Consider the following 16,810-nt stretch of genomic DNA (forward strand, 5'->3'; position numbering starts at 1 on the left):
AGAGATTAATTTCCAGCAAGATCTATTAATCTATTACCCACTTCAGAGAAAAAAATAATTTTAATTAATTTTTAATTTAAATAAATATAATTTTGGCTAATCACGCCATCTAAATCGCTATGTCAAAAATATTCATAAAAAAATAGTGTTTTGTAAGAACATACATGTAAATATCAATTTAGAAGAGTATCCATGCAAATTCTAATTTTTAAAAAAATATTTAAGCAAAAATTTAATTTTTTTTGTATAGATCCTTCAAAAATACTCTCTAAAATTGCTATTTACATATATACACTTATAAACATTTTTTTTCTTTTCATGTTTTATCCATTATATTTTTGCCATTTCAATTTTAAACCGCTATATTCTTAACAACATTAAATGATATAGACACATGTAAAAAAATACAAAATAAATATTTTATAAAAATATACATGCAAATAGCAATTTTAAGAGAATATTTATATAAATTTCAATATTTAGGAAGGTATGAGAGTAAAGAACCCTCTCATAAAATACCATGCATTAGTTTAAGTAGCAGATGTTAGGGATCTCATTGCAACAACCGGAAAACAAACTGTATGGCATTTGGAAGCCAACCAAGACATAAATGAAGCGTTACGAACAGATTCTAAAACAGGAATAATTACACATCACCATGACAACTCAAATCATTAACCAGATACCATATACCTCTTTGAAGGGTGAGAAACAGAAGCTTCCATGATAAGATATCAAAAACCATGGATGCCTGATGAGCTGGTAACAAAAATATTAGAACATAAAATAACAAAGGTAATGTATATAACAGCTCCAACAAGAGACAGCAGTATTTACATCTTTTTATCTTTCTTCCCCTTGAGAAAAAGAATTAGATCTTTTAGACACGGATGTTTGTTTCAGACAACCTAATGACAGCCACCATCCCTCTTACAGCAATTTTAAAATTCTGCTGTACAAAATAACCTGTAAAAACCCCAACATATTTTCATTCCCAATATAAAGACGACCAGAATGAACCACTGGTGTAAACCTACATGAATACAACTCTCTAGAGAATGGTAGCAAATATATCCCTCCCTTTCCCATTTCCCACCCCCATAAACACCCGCCACCGCGGGAAGGAGCCAAAAACCAAAATATATTGTCAACTATAAGCACAACAGAGAGTACTCTCCCCTCATGACTGCATTAAATCTAACTGCGGTTGCATAATGGAATGGAGCATCTACAGGTCACAGCCAGAAAGGTTTCTCCAAAAAAGTAATGCCACTATGCTGGTACTATTTGACACGGAATTCATGCCGAAATATGGTGAGATTCTGAGTAAATTTGTCTCTGTTCTTCGAATCCAAACTTCTTGTGACATCAGCCATCAGCTTATCAAAACATAATGAAAGGCGTTGCTGTTGATCCGACGGCTGCATATAAGCAAACAACATTTTTGTCAGAAAACAAAATGAGCAACTTGACACCAGTAGATGCACACGATTCTTAAAAAAGGAAGAAAATAGATTGCTTGGAATTGTATGTCTCGATAATTAACGGTCTGGTTGCAAGGAGAACCTCATTGAAAACTACTTTATGAATTCTAGGGCCTGCTTGGTATTGCCTTTGTTTCTGTTTTTGTTTTCAAAAAACCAAGAAAATTGAGCTAGACTGAATGCAACTACATAAGGAAATGCATTTGTTTTTCAAATAGTTTTATAAAACCTTTAGAGATTTTGGCATCACAGATTTATTGCTTACAAAAAGTGAAAATAAAAGCAAGGAATGGCAGAATTTCCATGTAGATGTCGTCTCCAACATGAATCTCTAGACAGTATTTCACTTATTTGTAGGGAAACAAGAACCCAAAACAACAACAATACCACAAAAACAACCATACCAAAGAGGCCCCAAGTTTCTGTTTGTTTCAACAGAAAATTGAAGCTTTGGAAGGCTTATTTCTAGTTCTACAAACAAGTATTTACTTTTCCATGAAAAAGCACATTCGTTTTCATGAATTTCCTTGCAACCAAACATACTAAACGAAACAACTTTTTATACCAAAAACAAAGAAAATAAGAAGATTTAAGAATTTTAACATAATTTCCAGCAGTATCTTTTCAAACATCAAATGAAATATCTCGCATTGTAATTAAAAAAGACAAGAACCTGAGAGACAAAATCTTCACGTCCTAAAATCTAGTTCTTTGCCGCTTAAACTAGGCCTTAACTAGAGGCTAAAAAAATAATAATAATAAAAGAAATGTGCTAACATTTACAAACAAGTGGTCTGATAGCTGATCAAGGACAAGGAAAAACACAATAGTACAAATGATCAAAAAAGGTGGAAATTGATGCTAACCTGTGAAGCCAAGATCTGTACTCTCAAATCACTGAACATCTGCAGGTGCAAAATACGTAAAGTCAGCAAAGAATCCAGGCAAGGACAGGATATAATACAAAAAAATCATTTGAGATAGCAGGTTTCAGAATAACCAAATACAGAACTAATCTGAACATTTGCATAAAAGAAAGTTTACAAAACATAGTGCCTTAACCATAAAACATCTTATATGGCAGATGAAGATAGGTCAAGAAAAAGAATAAACATGGAAAGACATACAAATGATATGATTATGACCATCTTGTCCAGTGATAATAAAGGATTAAAAGTCTCAATTACCTCAGTGACTATTCTTCAGTAAGAAATAACACAAAGAAAGTGCCCACACTTATAATGTTATACATCTTTTATAACAAATGATGTAGAACAAGAAAAATTATAAACGTTCAATAATATACATAGCATACAACCATGACCATCATGCTCCAGTGATGTTGATGGATTAGATTAGCAGTCTCAATTATCTCAGCTACTATTCTTCAAAAAGAAAGAATACAATGGAAGTGCCTATACTTGTATGTCTTAGCAAGTTCCAACTTAAAACTGCATGTCTGTCTTCACTAATTCTTTACCAATAATCAGGAACATGACCAAATAGAGACCTCCGCTAACTACATCAAGACTTACAAGGCCATCACTAAATATAGGTTTTCGTTAAAGGCTTGAAAGCTACACAGATGCAATTTGTACAATATGGAAGGCCATGTATATCATAAAAAGAGTACGATCATCTTCAGATAAGGAGAGATAAGGAGAAACATCAATTTATGGCTAAACTGGAAAACCGTGACATCTTGTTAACTTGGAACCACAAATGTTGACTTTTATGGAAAACAAGGAAGCTGAGTTGGAGGTTCAGGCATCCATATTTATGCCACGTCCATACAGTAAGATCCTTTTTATTATCACAAACATAATGAACCATGCAAAACTCAAAAACTGTGGTTTATAGTAAAAGCAACTCTCTACTTTTTTATCTAAGGGGTAAGACCGCCTCTCTACTCCATCCAGCCAATTATGATCTCATTACACAAGTCATCCTAGCAAATCAAACACTATTACACTTCCATCTCAACATTCTCATGTATACCATGATCATCCTATTTACATAGAACCTCTTTACTACTGCAATAGATGTATTTAAGTCACTAGGCATGCATCAGTCACATAAGATCCAAAAATCACCTCTCCATTTTATCCATCCAAATGTAATCCTATAACAAGCCTTACCAATCTCTCCATTCTTCCCCACAATTTATCCCAGGTCGATCACAATATGTTGTATATGGCTCGTTCACTTGAATAAGATTTCATTTCTAGTTCCATTTTAATAGCAGTCCATATACTCTATTTTGAGTTAGTAATTTTAATATTAATAACTTAAAAGGTTTCCTCCATGTCCCAACAGAGCATAAATTCCATTCACCTTCTCACAACTACCATTATGTGACCTACAAGTTATTTAACCACATTACAGCTGAAAAATTAGAAGTTCATCTATGATTAGTTTAAAAATATTTGGGCCTAGTGTTCATTTATGTTACAATCCAAAGACATTGACACCTGTTCTGCTACTCCATTATAATGATTAATCCAATTTGATGAAGACTATGAGCCATGAATCTTTTCATAAAGAAGCATAAACTAGCCTCCATTTTTGACCTTCCTGATGTGAAACCAAATTGGTCCCTCAAGGTTGGTGTTACCTTCCCCCCCCAACCCCCATCTTTGTTCCATAACCCTTTCCTATACCCTATAGGCCATTTTTGGTTGTCAGGAATGGGAATCAGGAATTATTTTCCAAATCTAGAAATCTATTCCTGTGAATTATAGGGAATGATTAACTTGGTTCCTATGTTAGGATAAGTATAGGTAATGACTAGGAATAAAGCAAATTTGGCATAAAATATAATATATTATTAATATAATTAAAAATTAATATAACATATATTATTTAATAAAAATATCAATATTCTAATATTAACATCAATAAAGTACAATAGCGTTATTAAAACATAATTGTCAACCATTTTTCATCTCATATTCTATCTCTAAAACCTGAGTAACCACTTACAAATATCTTATTCACCTCTATATTTCCTTGCAGTGACCTACGCATAATAATGTAAATAATAAATAAATTTCTTTTAAACTATAACTAATCCTTTTTTGATGCAAAAATTTACATTGTTCTCCATCCACTAACATTATTTTCCATCCAAACATATATTAGCATGTAATGTTAACCATGTTCCTTGGACTAATCTTACAATTTAGTTTCATACGAGTTTGAAATAGTGATTTCCATGTCATCACCCCTCTTCTAACTCTCCACTCTTTCTTGTTAACCTTCCAATTCTCACAGTAGCAAACACAATCATTATCAAGCATCATTCCCTACCTTTGCTCCATTTGAATGCTGGAACAGAACTTCTTGTCCTCTTGTACTTTGTACCACTTCCATCAAGAATAATCAAATTACCAAAGTCAAGTCATGGCATGTTGTTTATGGATGGCTTAACTAACCCTTGCCCATTTCTCACCATCATCAAGTCACACGATGTTGTCTAATTCATTTGTTAGCAAAACAAGGCGAAGTTGTTACTTGTTAGACACAGCATACAGCCAACCTTTATATATTAATGAGAGAGGGATTTTTGAGTTTACTATTGATTCCCATTTTTGGAGGAAGATAAAGTTTATCGGTTGCAGACTTGTAGTAAGCTGCATAATCTAACGCAAATATTGAGTAATGATTTAAGAAATAAATCTTTCATGTCATAATAGTTACACCAAAGGAAACTATTAGATTATGCCAAATAGAAAGAACAAACATTTTTTGCAAAATATATAATAACTAGTCATTTATCCATTCATCCAAACAGCCAAAGTTCCTCCAATTTAGTGGTCAAAACCAACCGAACATATATAGGCATATAAAAAGCCACAATCTGGCTGACATACTTCGCTCGGATGAACTTGGTTGCTTGGAGGACTAAAAAAGAGGCCCACATCAAAACTTTATGGATGAAAAAAATGAGACCATAAGGTACACAGACAAACTAGTTTGCTTTTCATTAGTTAAGAGCATTCCAACAAATAAAACTTCAGCACTTTTCAACTTCCTAGAAAAAAAACGTATGAATCCCATACAGATATTAACTAGATAATGCAAAGAATTGTTGCATGAATAAAATTCATAAAATTCAAAATGCAAACAACATCAGTTTAACTCTCATTCAAGACTGTTTATCCATAAATTATGACATAAATATGCCAGCATCCAATTCATGAATTCTTCTGCACAAAACGAATTTCTAGCATAGAGCATATATACAATATAAAAACAACAACAGGTGCAAGATACAAATCAACGAAAGTCACCTGTTCACTAATAAGAATTAAGCTCAGCATTGGTCTGCTAAGACTCCACTGATTTCCACAATCTTCAAATAAAACTATCTCAAACAGTGTCTTGAGTATCTGTTCAAAAAATGGAAAAGATATATTAGTGCAATGGAAGGAATGGAAAAAGCAAGCTAAGGATATTACACAAAAGAAGGTAGCTTGAATGTAAATAAGCATTCTGTATCCAACTATGTTAGTGGTATTTATGCTCTAACAATGTACTACATAAATTAGATAGTAATTTTTAAGCAAGTATTAGATATAGTAAAAGGTGGTCTACCATAAATCTCCAAGACAGACACGCGGCGGGTGGGTGGGTGGGTGGGGACAGAAAGAGAGTGAGTGAGATAGTAGGGCAAATTGTGGTTCTGCAGAATATGCAGAAAGGAAACAAGTATAGTGCAACATTACATTCTATGCTGAAAAAACATTTGTAATGTAAAGCTCTCATAGTAGAAAAATGCATGTTTTCACTAAATGTTTTCAAAAACCCAAAAAAGATAAAAATATCCAACAATAGCAAAACCAGAGCAAGCATAATGCAGCATTCTATTAAATGATAGATTTAGTTTTGCGGATAGAAATTTGTTGGGAGATTCGATCCTAGCGTTTGCCGTGGCTAACAACCTCGCAATTGCAAACACATATTGCAAACACATTTTTTAAGAAGAAAGATGAGCATTTAGTAACTTTTAACAGTGGATCAAATTTATCACAAACAAATTACTTTTTATTAAAAGAAGAGAAAGATGAACATGTATCGATTCTAAAGTAATACAATGAGAAAGTTTAGCATAACATAGGTTGCAAAGTTCGCCATCTTAGTATCGACCCCGTACGAGTATCATCCTATTAATCTTTGATTTATACACCAAGTGCAAGAAAAAAGAAAATAATCTAAAAATTTGAATATTATATATTTTAGGAATAAACTATTAAGGAAGGAAATTGGAATTTAAGGATTGAACTAAATAAAAAAGCAGGAGCAAATGGCTAATTGTGGTAAGAAGGCAGCAAAAGATGTTTTCGAGGAATCAAAAGAGAGAAGATATACAATAAAGAAACTTTGCTATGGAATAATGAGGTACAAGAGACAATTGAAATTTAAAAAAAAAAAAAGATTGTTCTAAATAATGGCAAAAAAACAAATGATGGTAAGGATTTTATAAGATCTCAAGAGACCAAGAAAAATGCAAAAATTCTATGAATGCAAAACATGTAGCATACGATAATTTACATATCAGCTTGGGTTCATAAGGTGAGAATAAAATTTATCGAATAGTTAAGCTAGAGAGGAAATCTAGATACATTGATAAGTTAGATGCATTAAAAATGAGGATAACAGGATATTAGTGAAGGATGAGGAAAATAAAGAAAGATGGAGATAGTATTTTGAAATTTATTAAATGACAATTCTAATAAAGAAAACTTTATTGAAAAAGTAAAATTAGGGCATAAAGGTTGTGGTCATTCAATTCACAAAAGTGAACCGGAGAGAGCTTTGACAAGAATGTAAAAAGATAATTGCATTAAGGCCCAATAAAATATCTTGAGATTTGGAAAATCATCAAAGATATTGGGTTAAACTGGCTTAATAATTTACTTAATGAAATTTAGAACTAAGAAAAATCCAGATTATTGGAGGAGAAATATTTTAGTAATTGTCATAGGAATAAATATGATGTCCAAAATTATTTTAATTATCAGGGAAATAAGTTTATGAGTCACTATAAAATTATGAGAAAGGATAACTAGACCTAGATTAACAAAAGTAACAAGTACATCATATAACCAATATGGATTTATGCCTGAAAAATTAATCACGGAGGCTATCTTTTTACTTAGACAATAGATTGAGAATTATAGAGAAAAAGGAAAAGTCTGCATATGATCTTCATTGACTTAGGGAAAGCATATGGTGGATTTTCAGAAGGAAAGGCGTCCATAAAATTTATAATGGAATAATTGGAGAATGTAGTGCTGGAGAATTGATGTGTTATGAGTTACTACATAAGTATAGTTACAATTACTATAAGCTTGCAGGATCAACATTAAGTCTATAGCTTTTTGTTCTACTTATAGATGAACTTCTAATATTCAAAAACATGCATTCATGGTATATATTATTTGTGGATGATATGGTGATGGTTGATGAAAAGAAAACTAGATTAAATACTAAATTAGACTTACGAAAGAAAACTTTAAGAATAAGGTATAAAGATTAGTAGAATAAAGATAGTATATGACATGTAAATTTGGTGAGAATGAAATGAAAGTACAATACCAAATAATATTGATAACCAAGAGATACTATAAAGAGGTGAATTTTGTTACTTAGGATCTACTATACAAAATAGAGAGAAAGATGGAGATATATGTAATAGAATTTGAGCTAGTTGATTGAAGTGGAAATGTGCTTCTAGAATAATATGTAATATGCGTACATTTTAGAGATTTAAGAGAATTGTTTATAAAACAATAAGGCCTGCCATATTGTATAGCTCAGATTGTCAAGCAATAAAGAAAAAAAATGAAAATAAGTTGAATGTAGTAGCAATAAGAATGTTAACATGGATGTATGGTAAAACTAAGAGAATAAAATAAAAAATAAATAATTTTGAGGAGCTATAGAAGTCGCATAAATTAAGAACAAAATTATGCAAATTCGATGGAGATGGTATGGACATGTACAAGAAGATCCGAGGAGGCTCTAGTAAGGAGAGGTATTTTAATCTGTTGAAAGTGGTAAGAAAAGAAGTGAAGATCTAAGATAACACAGATAAAGGTTGTCAGGAAGGATGTGGATAAAGTTAGAACAATATCAGAGGTAGCCATAATGAGGATCCATAAGGCGGATCCAAATAGTTGGAAAAAGACTTTATGATTATGATTATGATAATGCTTCGTTCTATTCTATGTTGAAAAACTTCATATGCCAAAGCTCCAATACTAGCAAAGCATGTCTTTACTAAATGTTGTCAAAAAATCAAAGCTCAAATACTTTATGGATCTTCATACTCATAATAACACCTAGACTTACTTCAATCCTCTTAAGGCTAAACACTTTGAATGCTTCATCTTAATGCAATTGTTAGCAATGTTATGTGGATTTGCCAGTCTAACTAAGAAGGGGCGTTTCAACATGTATCAACAACTAGAGACTGCTCATCCATGTCACATATACACAGACAAGGGAAGTGGTGGATAAAGGCTAACAAATAGGGGAAGAAGGGCAAAAAGAAGAGCAATGGAGAGATAGAGGGAGAGACCAATAACTACACTGATGTTGCCAAGGTTGGACACCCACCATTGCTACTGCCATCACTGCCACCTCTATTGGCGCTCACTACTGCCTCTTGCTGCATCAAATGCAATCCATCCTTGCCACTGCACGAGCAATACTCTTGTCCTAGATGAAAGGAATGGAGAAAGGAGATGAACAAATGCAAGGGGTTCTAATGTCGTCTGTATTAGGAATAGCAATAGGTAGGGTACCCGCAAAATTTGCCCTAACCATGTAGGAACTCGTTTAAAATCCTGACACCCAAACCCATCCAAATCTAATTCAAAATTTGCCCAAAAATATCCCAAACCCATCACATCAAAAAAGGTTAAATCCATCGGGTATCTGAAATCGCCTGGTTAATCTTTATTCGGATTGGGTTATTCGGACTAGTTCGGGTACCAGACCAAGAATTACAAAAAAATAAAAAATAAAAAAAGGATGAAAGGTAAAGTGGACAGAGGGACCTTTGTATAATGACCTGGATATATAACTAATATCAAGTAAAAATCAATAATACACCAAACTTCTAATTCGACCTTTAACAAACAACTATAATCTATAATATCAATATTAAGTCCATAATCCCTTCATCCCCCTATTGTGTATATATTTTTATAAATTTTTATAAAATATATATATATATATTATATATAATCAGATTCAAATAGCGGTTACCTGAGGGTCAAAGATGCTCAGCATAATTTGAAAGAAAAAAGAAAGGCAGTTGCAGCCCCGAGGGAGAGAGTAAAAGAGTTAGTTCACTAAGAGGCCAGGGAGAGCAATGATGACAGTTCTAATGATCATGGATTTGGTTTCTAGGGAAAAAGTAGAGGATATGAGACCACGTTCATGAAACACTTCCGTAGGGTGGTCTTCGATTCACTGGTGAATTTCAGTTTACATATGCTACATAGAATATGGACCATAGTGCACAAGCTGGTAGAGCCCACGAGAATATGATTACATATAGGAGACGGTCTCCTCGAGATCATTCAGGAGAACATGATGCAACTGCAAATGACCTTACACGTGAAGTAGGATCCATAGACATATCAGATTCTAAGTCGCATTTTGGATTCTATTAAACGCAACCATAGGAATCCTATGATCCATACATATATGGATATGGTGCATCTCAAGCATCATCTTCTAGTGGCTATTATCCCATAGCTTAGAGCACCTTACCGGTCCGATTTTGCTACTAGCATATTCGGATGAGTCCCTCTACAACCGTATTATCAGCTAGAGGACACCTCTTAAAGCCAGAACTTCAGTGAGATATCCGAGATTGGTTATAACCTAGAGCACTACCTTACAAGATGAGCATACAAGACTACAACACTGCTTATTTCGAAAAGTTGGTTCATTTGCCTCATGACTGTATTAAACATCCGGATATCTACGGAAGATTGCCACTTGATAAGATTCTAGATATCGATAAGTACGTTATACTTTAAATACATGCAATTGATTGTATCATTATATGTTTTGTATCTTACTTATTAATTTTAAAATATTTCAAATTTTCGCTAGCATGTGAAGCCAAGATTGCTGATTTTTTCTTTACATTTGGTGTCAGCCCAATGCTAACGAAAAAGGCTAGGAGTAGCAAACGCAATGACACAGATTTGCAAAATTTTTGCCTCCCCAAGATAACATTATTTCAAAGCAATATCACGGTAATGTAGAAAAATCACTAAAAAACATGAAGCATCATTTAGGATGTACCAAGATGATAGAAACATCAAAAAATATCAAGAAACATCAAATTAGACTTAAAATCATTCAAAAATAAAAAAAACAATTTTTTTCCATTAAAGATTAAAAAATTGAAAGAAAACAAAAAAAAATGACATGCCGATTCAAAACCGGCACACCACTATGTACCGTATATCGGTACGGTACCGAACTGATAGTTGACCAATACGAGTCTTGGCACTGGATCGTCTAACCTTAACTACCTCAATCTCTTTTCTTTTTCCTAAGTGATGTCAAATCAATTGATATATCTGCTTATCTTAAAGGGCATATGTGGATCCAACCTCTCTCCACATATTACCAACATGGACTCTGACATCTCCTAACACTATCCTAATGAATTAGAACTTTAAAAATAGACAAAACATGCTAATGAATTGTATAAAGTGAAGAAGATAATTCTTTGATATCATTTTTAACTTTTTATGAAATCTTATTTTTGGAAGGAAAACTGGATTTAGACTAAGTTCCAACTAGAACTAGGACAAATCCATAAACATATAAATTAGATCGACCACTCCCAAACCTGCAGCCAGCTATTTTGTTATAAACTGAAATGTTGAGCAAGGAAATGTTATGCCTGATTTCAGTGCATTTTAATTGCTTAGTGACAACTGTTCATTGCAGGTTTGTACAGGTCTATCCAGATTTAGTGAAAGATGCACTATGTATATTACATGAAAAGGGAAAAATATAAACAATTGGTTGATACATAAGAAACCATTAAAATCAAAACGTTATTTTAGTTCATGGAATCCATGTATACATGAAAATTGACAAGGAATAAACTAATGAGATACAAACTGATAAAAACATCATGTACTGAAAATAATTAATAAACACATCAGCAAATGATTTTTAGGTACAACAAGATGATAAACACTTACCTCAGGAAACAAATTGGCGCACTCTGCAATATGCCTAGCAAGATTTAGTGCAGCTGGCGATGGGGGCACCTCTGCTGCCGTTATGTTATTGAAGTAAAATGCAGCAAGGTTATCCACTGCAGATGCACACTGAAAGAAAAAGAACATTAGCTAAAATAAAACAGAATTTACAAGTAATTACACATGTAAGCAACAAGCAATGTTCTGTTAAGAATGTCATAATCCTTTAGCATACTAATAATTGTTTCAACTTTCAACATTTATGATAGGTGTTTGAGTGAAGAAAGGAACACGGGAAAAAGCAAAATTAAAGGCAAAGAAATAGATAATTTGTTCTCGAGAAGGATGAAGCACTTAGTGCAACACATGCCTGAGATGAGATACCAGCATCCAAGCCTTTTAAACCAGATTCAAGCGAGCCAACAATATGCATAAAGGTGCTTGTATCCAGGTTCAAAATGAAGGAAATATGGTTGTTGAACAAAACCTCCAGAAATGCAAAGTAAGCCTTCGTAAGCTGAAAGAGAAGAAACAAATCATATGTGAAGCTCATTTGACAAGGTCCTCAAAACCATAAGAAAAAAAAGGCAATTTTTAAGGCAGCAAAATCATGTGTGTGTGACACCATAGACAGGAAAACTTAATACAATATTATGACCAAAATGTGTTTTGAAAAAAATTGCTTGCGCACAATTCCATCAAATCAGTTTTGATCTGTCCCCAATCCTGTTATAAGAATGGGAAGCATGCTGATATAGTTCTCCAAGCTAAAAAGACAGAAATATAAATAATATGCAAGAAAACATAAAATTACCAATTTTGGACTTTTCTAATGTGAAATATAAAAAATATAAAGCATACAAGATTTTTAAAAAGAAAAAAGCCTTTTCTGAACGCATACCAAATCCTAGTCAGAAAAAGACAAAATTATACTGAGTGATTTCATGCTACCTCAATCTTGAGGTCCATGACTTGCCTAGGCCCTTAAGTTTATAAGAGCCAGGCCAAGGCCTAGCCTTCCAGAGAGGCCTGGATCCAGCTCACGTCCAGCAGATATAATTTTACATTTAAATCCAAGTCAATCATAAGGAGCTTGATGTTGCCAATATGTTAGAAGACCTTTTAGGGGGCAATAAGAGTAGTGGCCACTATAATTATTAGGGTGTTCTCAAGGGCTCCAAGTATTAGGGGAAGATGATAAAACACCCCTACCAACCCCACCCAGTCTCTAAAGCATAAATTATTTGTTGTTTAGAACCTCTGACTAACAGCCCTTAGAAATGGACCACCCAATCAACAATAACAAATTCATCAGATTGCTGAATACCTGGACTTCAAGCAGATAAGTTAGGTTGGTTTCAAATATTTCAGTAATTAAAACAGAATAAAATATACAATCTAATTACCCAGTGAAGAATTATGATAGCAGACTAAAAGATCAATTCAAAGCATGGAATGCGGAACCGTTCTGAACCGGACGATTCCGCGCATTCCGAGCCGTACCCGTGGCTCACCGGTACGGTTTCGGCATTAAAAATGGCTCGCTGCGGAGCCGGAGAAGAAGAGAAAGAGAGAGCGAGCGGGCGAGAGAGGAAGCAGCCGCGGACGCCCGCAACTGCGGGGGACCGGCAGAGGCCACGGCCACGGCCGCGTCCCATGGCTGTACCAACTCGTTCCGCCGAGGAACCGGTACCATTTCCTCCGACCCTGATTCAAAGACAAGAAGGATAAGAAAGAAGTAACAACTAATAACACTCGATAGCAAGATGTGCCATACTAGTTGGTACCATACCATACCAGCACCAAACCATGATGCCATACCATACCGTATCAACACTTGGTACACCAAGTTGTACTGTACCGACACTATAATAGGATCGTACCGATGGCGAACCTTTTTCGATAGTTTTAAAAATCACTTGGGATGCCTTTTATGCCTAAGTAGTGCATCTGTTTCTTAAGCAAATTATTCTTCGAAATAGAAAGACGTCTGCTGACCAACATAGAGAATTTAGAACATATAGTAGATGCCTCTGAAAATCTGATGAAACACTAGAATGGCGCTATGCCTGCAAACAAGAAGCAGAATGTATTCAAGACAAATCCAGCAATAGTGAACTTGAGATATGATTTTAGCAGGATAGCAAACCGTGCAACAGACCCCAAAACATGTGAACTTATTTTATGAACTAAGTATTATATATGTCCAACTTTTGCTAATGTACTGGCATGAAACCACGAAATTTGCTTATATATCAAAACCCAGTAGCCATGATAAGCATATGACTAATGAATTGGTAACAGTTACATAGCATAGCATCTCCATTTACTAAGATGTACATCAAGGTGTGGATTTTATCAGCACTGAATCACATTGCACAAGCTCCAATATTTACCTGTCAAAGCTGCCTATAAATATTGTGTTACAATTTAAGAGGAGAGAAAGGTGTATAGGTTTGCTGAATATAACACCTGTCAGACAGATGAACAAAAGCATTCAGCCATCTTTTTAAAAAAGGATGTATAAAGCCATCTTATGTATTTTGTCCAAAAGCCTTTTTTTTGGTGCTAAGACAGGCGATTCATATCTGACGAGTACGAATACACCCAATAAAGTCAGAAAACAGAATATCTCGAAGCACCCTAGGCAGCTCCCCATCCCCAACCCACACGGTACTATCCGTATAGCTGGCCACATAGGCGGCCACCCAATCCGCAGCTCCATGGAAAACATGCTTGGCCTGAAAGGCCACTCCATCCTTTGTCATGGCCCATATGTCACGAAGCAGAGGGTGGACGTCACCCACACCCCTCGGACCCTTCTGGATCCAGCTAATAATCGTGGCCGAGTCACCCTCCAGGACAACTGAGCGCGCTTGCAACTCTAGCCAGGCATGTCGAAGGCCTGCCCAAGTGGCCCTCAACTCTGCACCAGAGACCGAAATATCGAATGCTGACAGCCACCAACTGCTACCACTATGGCGTTCTGGTCTCTGATAACAAACCCCACGCCACCCCGCATACCTCCGTCCGAGACAGACCCATCAAAATTGACCTTGAGGAAGCTCGGAAGTGGGTCTCCCAGGTGAAGAACACCGTACGGGATACTGCCTGAACAGGATGGGAACCCCAGATATTCTAAGCTGTCAAAGGCGCTTCTGCATATGTAATATGACTGATTTCCGCCACCTGCGCCCGGGCGCTCTCTACCACGAGCCTCGGCGACACTATACTCACCAAAGATTCGAGCATTCCTTGCCAGCCAGATCTAGTAAGCTGTGGAAGTCACTCAACAATCTTTAGTCGCAACGGTGGCGTACCTGACCATCGACGGATGGCCTGCAAAAATAGGTCCCTCTAGCTCCAAGCTTCCCTCGAGATCCCTGCCAAATGCCAAGCCGCTCTTGCCCATGCACACTGAAACACTGCATGATCCACCGTCTCATCAACACCGCAAATCCCGCACTCTAAGGGAATCCGTAGTCCACGACCACTGAGAACTGTTCTTGTTAGTAGGCGATCCCAGACCACCTTCCATAAGAACAGTGCAACCCTTGGGTGGAGGCCATGTCCAAAGCCCTTTTGATATGGACTTGAATAGGGAAGTGTATGCCAGCATCATCTTTCAATTGATGTGGCAGGCTCACGTTTGTAATCAAAACATCAAATTTGTAATACAACCATGAGTTTAAGAGCATCACACAACTTTTTCCTCCTAATATCGTATAAGTAGAAAGTATATTCATGAGCTCAGAAAAAGCAAAAAACATATGAATAAATAAACATAACCATGCATTTGCATACAAAGTCTTTGCCATTTGAACATCACCTAGAACAGATCCCATTTTCATGGTATTCATGAGTATAGGACCAAAAATTCAATTTGCTGTAATGCTAGAAATGATAGTGCAATATTAGAGCATCTATAGAGGTAAAGTTTGACCTATTTCTCACTAAACAAGATTAAGCACGAAACAGAAAAGTACAAGCAACTACATGAAGATATTGTAGGACAATTTGAAAGAAGACATGTTTTCAAGCCAAATCAGACATCTCACCTTTCGGAATGCCAATATATCAGGCAGAGGAATTGATAGAGTCATCTTTAGGGAGACATCAAGGGCGTCCGCAAGTGCCCTATCACCATATAATTCAAACACACCGAAATTGACATAATTCCCGGCCAATGCTGTGATATGTTATACGAATAACATTAGATTATTCGGCAAAAACTAGATATTCAGGAATACCATAAACTGAAACACAAGTTAGATGGAAAATTCAAACTGAAAGCAAGCAACAGTAATTGAAAAAAAGGAAGAAAATAGTAGCCTGCTAATATTTGCTGTCAAGCAATTGACTTGTTTCAAGTGCGCCATCCTCTATCAACTTTGATGGTATTAAGTGGTTAACAAGGAAAAATCAGTGCACAACTTCATAATGCATAATAGAGATAAGGAATACCAACCCCCTGCAGAAGAAAATACTTGGACTTGCAAAAGCTACCTTGAGAAGGAAAAGGTTCTGTATAAATGTTGTTATGGTTGTAATACTGCTCCTTTTCCATTTAAACTCCAACAGTCAAACAAAAGTATTTCACATGTAATCTCATTTGGTTCAACCACGGAGTCAAATGCCAACAAGCAATGGTATATAGTGACCACTTTGTTCCAATGTCAACATTGTTATGGTTTTAACATGTAGACTGGTATAGCATTGACAGCCATCATAAAATGTTCCCAAGTTTGAAGTACTAGCACTAGCAGCCATATACCAGTTAGGGACTAGTAAACTATGATACTAATACATACCATACAGCAGCAACCAAGGTTTGCCGTCTTGGTACCGAACCCCGTACCGGTGCCACACTAGCACTATATCCATATAGTACAGAATTTTTTTGGCATACCGAGTGTCGGTACGTCACCTGTACCGGATAGCGGTACCAAACCGGTATAGTATGGTACGATATGTCTCGTATTGCCTAATTTGGGCCGATAAGACAAAACATGCCAGCAACAAAGCGTACAATGTTTGGTGCAAAACATCAAAGGAAATACCAACTGCCACATGTCAGTA

At 35.4% G+C, this 16,810-nt stretch overlaps 1 protein-coding gene across 5 annotated transcripts in view; it reads right to left on the bottom strand.

The window, feature by feature from the left end:
• Positions 1-760: 760 nt before the first annotated feature.
• The window catches only part of LOC103696370 (exportin-7), a 49,182-nt gene continuing 33,132 nt past the window's right edge, over positions 761-16,810 (bottom strand). For 4 of the 5 annotated variants that reach the window (XM_008777970.3, XM_008777967.3, XM_039118491.1 and 1 more), the window contains 6 exons: positions 15,790-15,920; positions 12,102-12,248; positions 11,732-11,860; positions 5,777-5,875; positions 2,351-2,389; positions 761-1,421 (listed from right to left, as the gene is read on the bottom strand). In XM_008777970.3, coding sequence (XP_008776192.1) covers positions 1,284-1,421; positions 2,351-2,389; positions 5,777-5,875; positions 11,732-11,860; positions 12,102-12,248; positions 15,790-15,920 — 683 coding nt within the window. In that variant the 3' untranslated portion in view covers positions 761-1,283. Of the gene's footprint in view, positions 1,422-2,350; positions 2,390-5,776; positions 5,876-11,731; positions 11,861-12,101; positions 12,249-13,625; positions 13,801-15,789; positions 15,921-16,810 lie in introns of those variants that run through there. The other variant, XR_003383315.2, reaches the window with a different exon arrangement.

Source organism: Phoenix dactylifera, unplaced genomic scaffold (genome assembly GCF_009389715.1).
Source record: "Phoenix dactylifera cultivar Barhee BC4 unplaced genomic scaffold, palm_55x_up_171113_PBpolish2nd_filt_p 000360F, whole genome shotgun sequence".
NCBI lineage: Eukaryota > Viridiplantae > Streptophyta > Magnoliopsida > Arecales > Arecaceae > Phoenix > Phoenix dactylifera.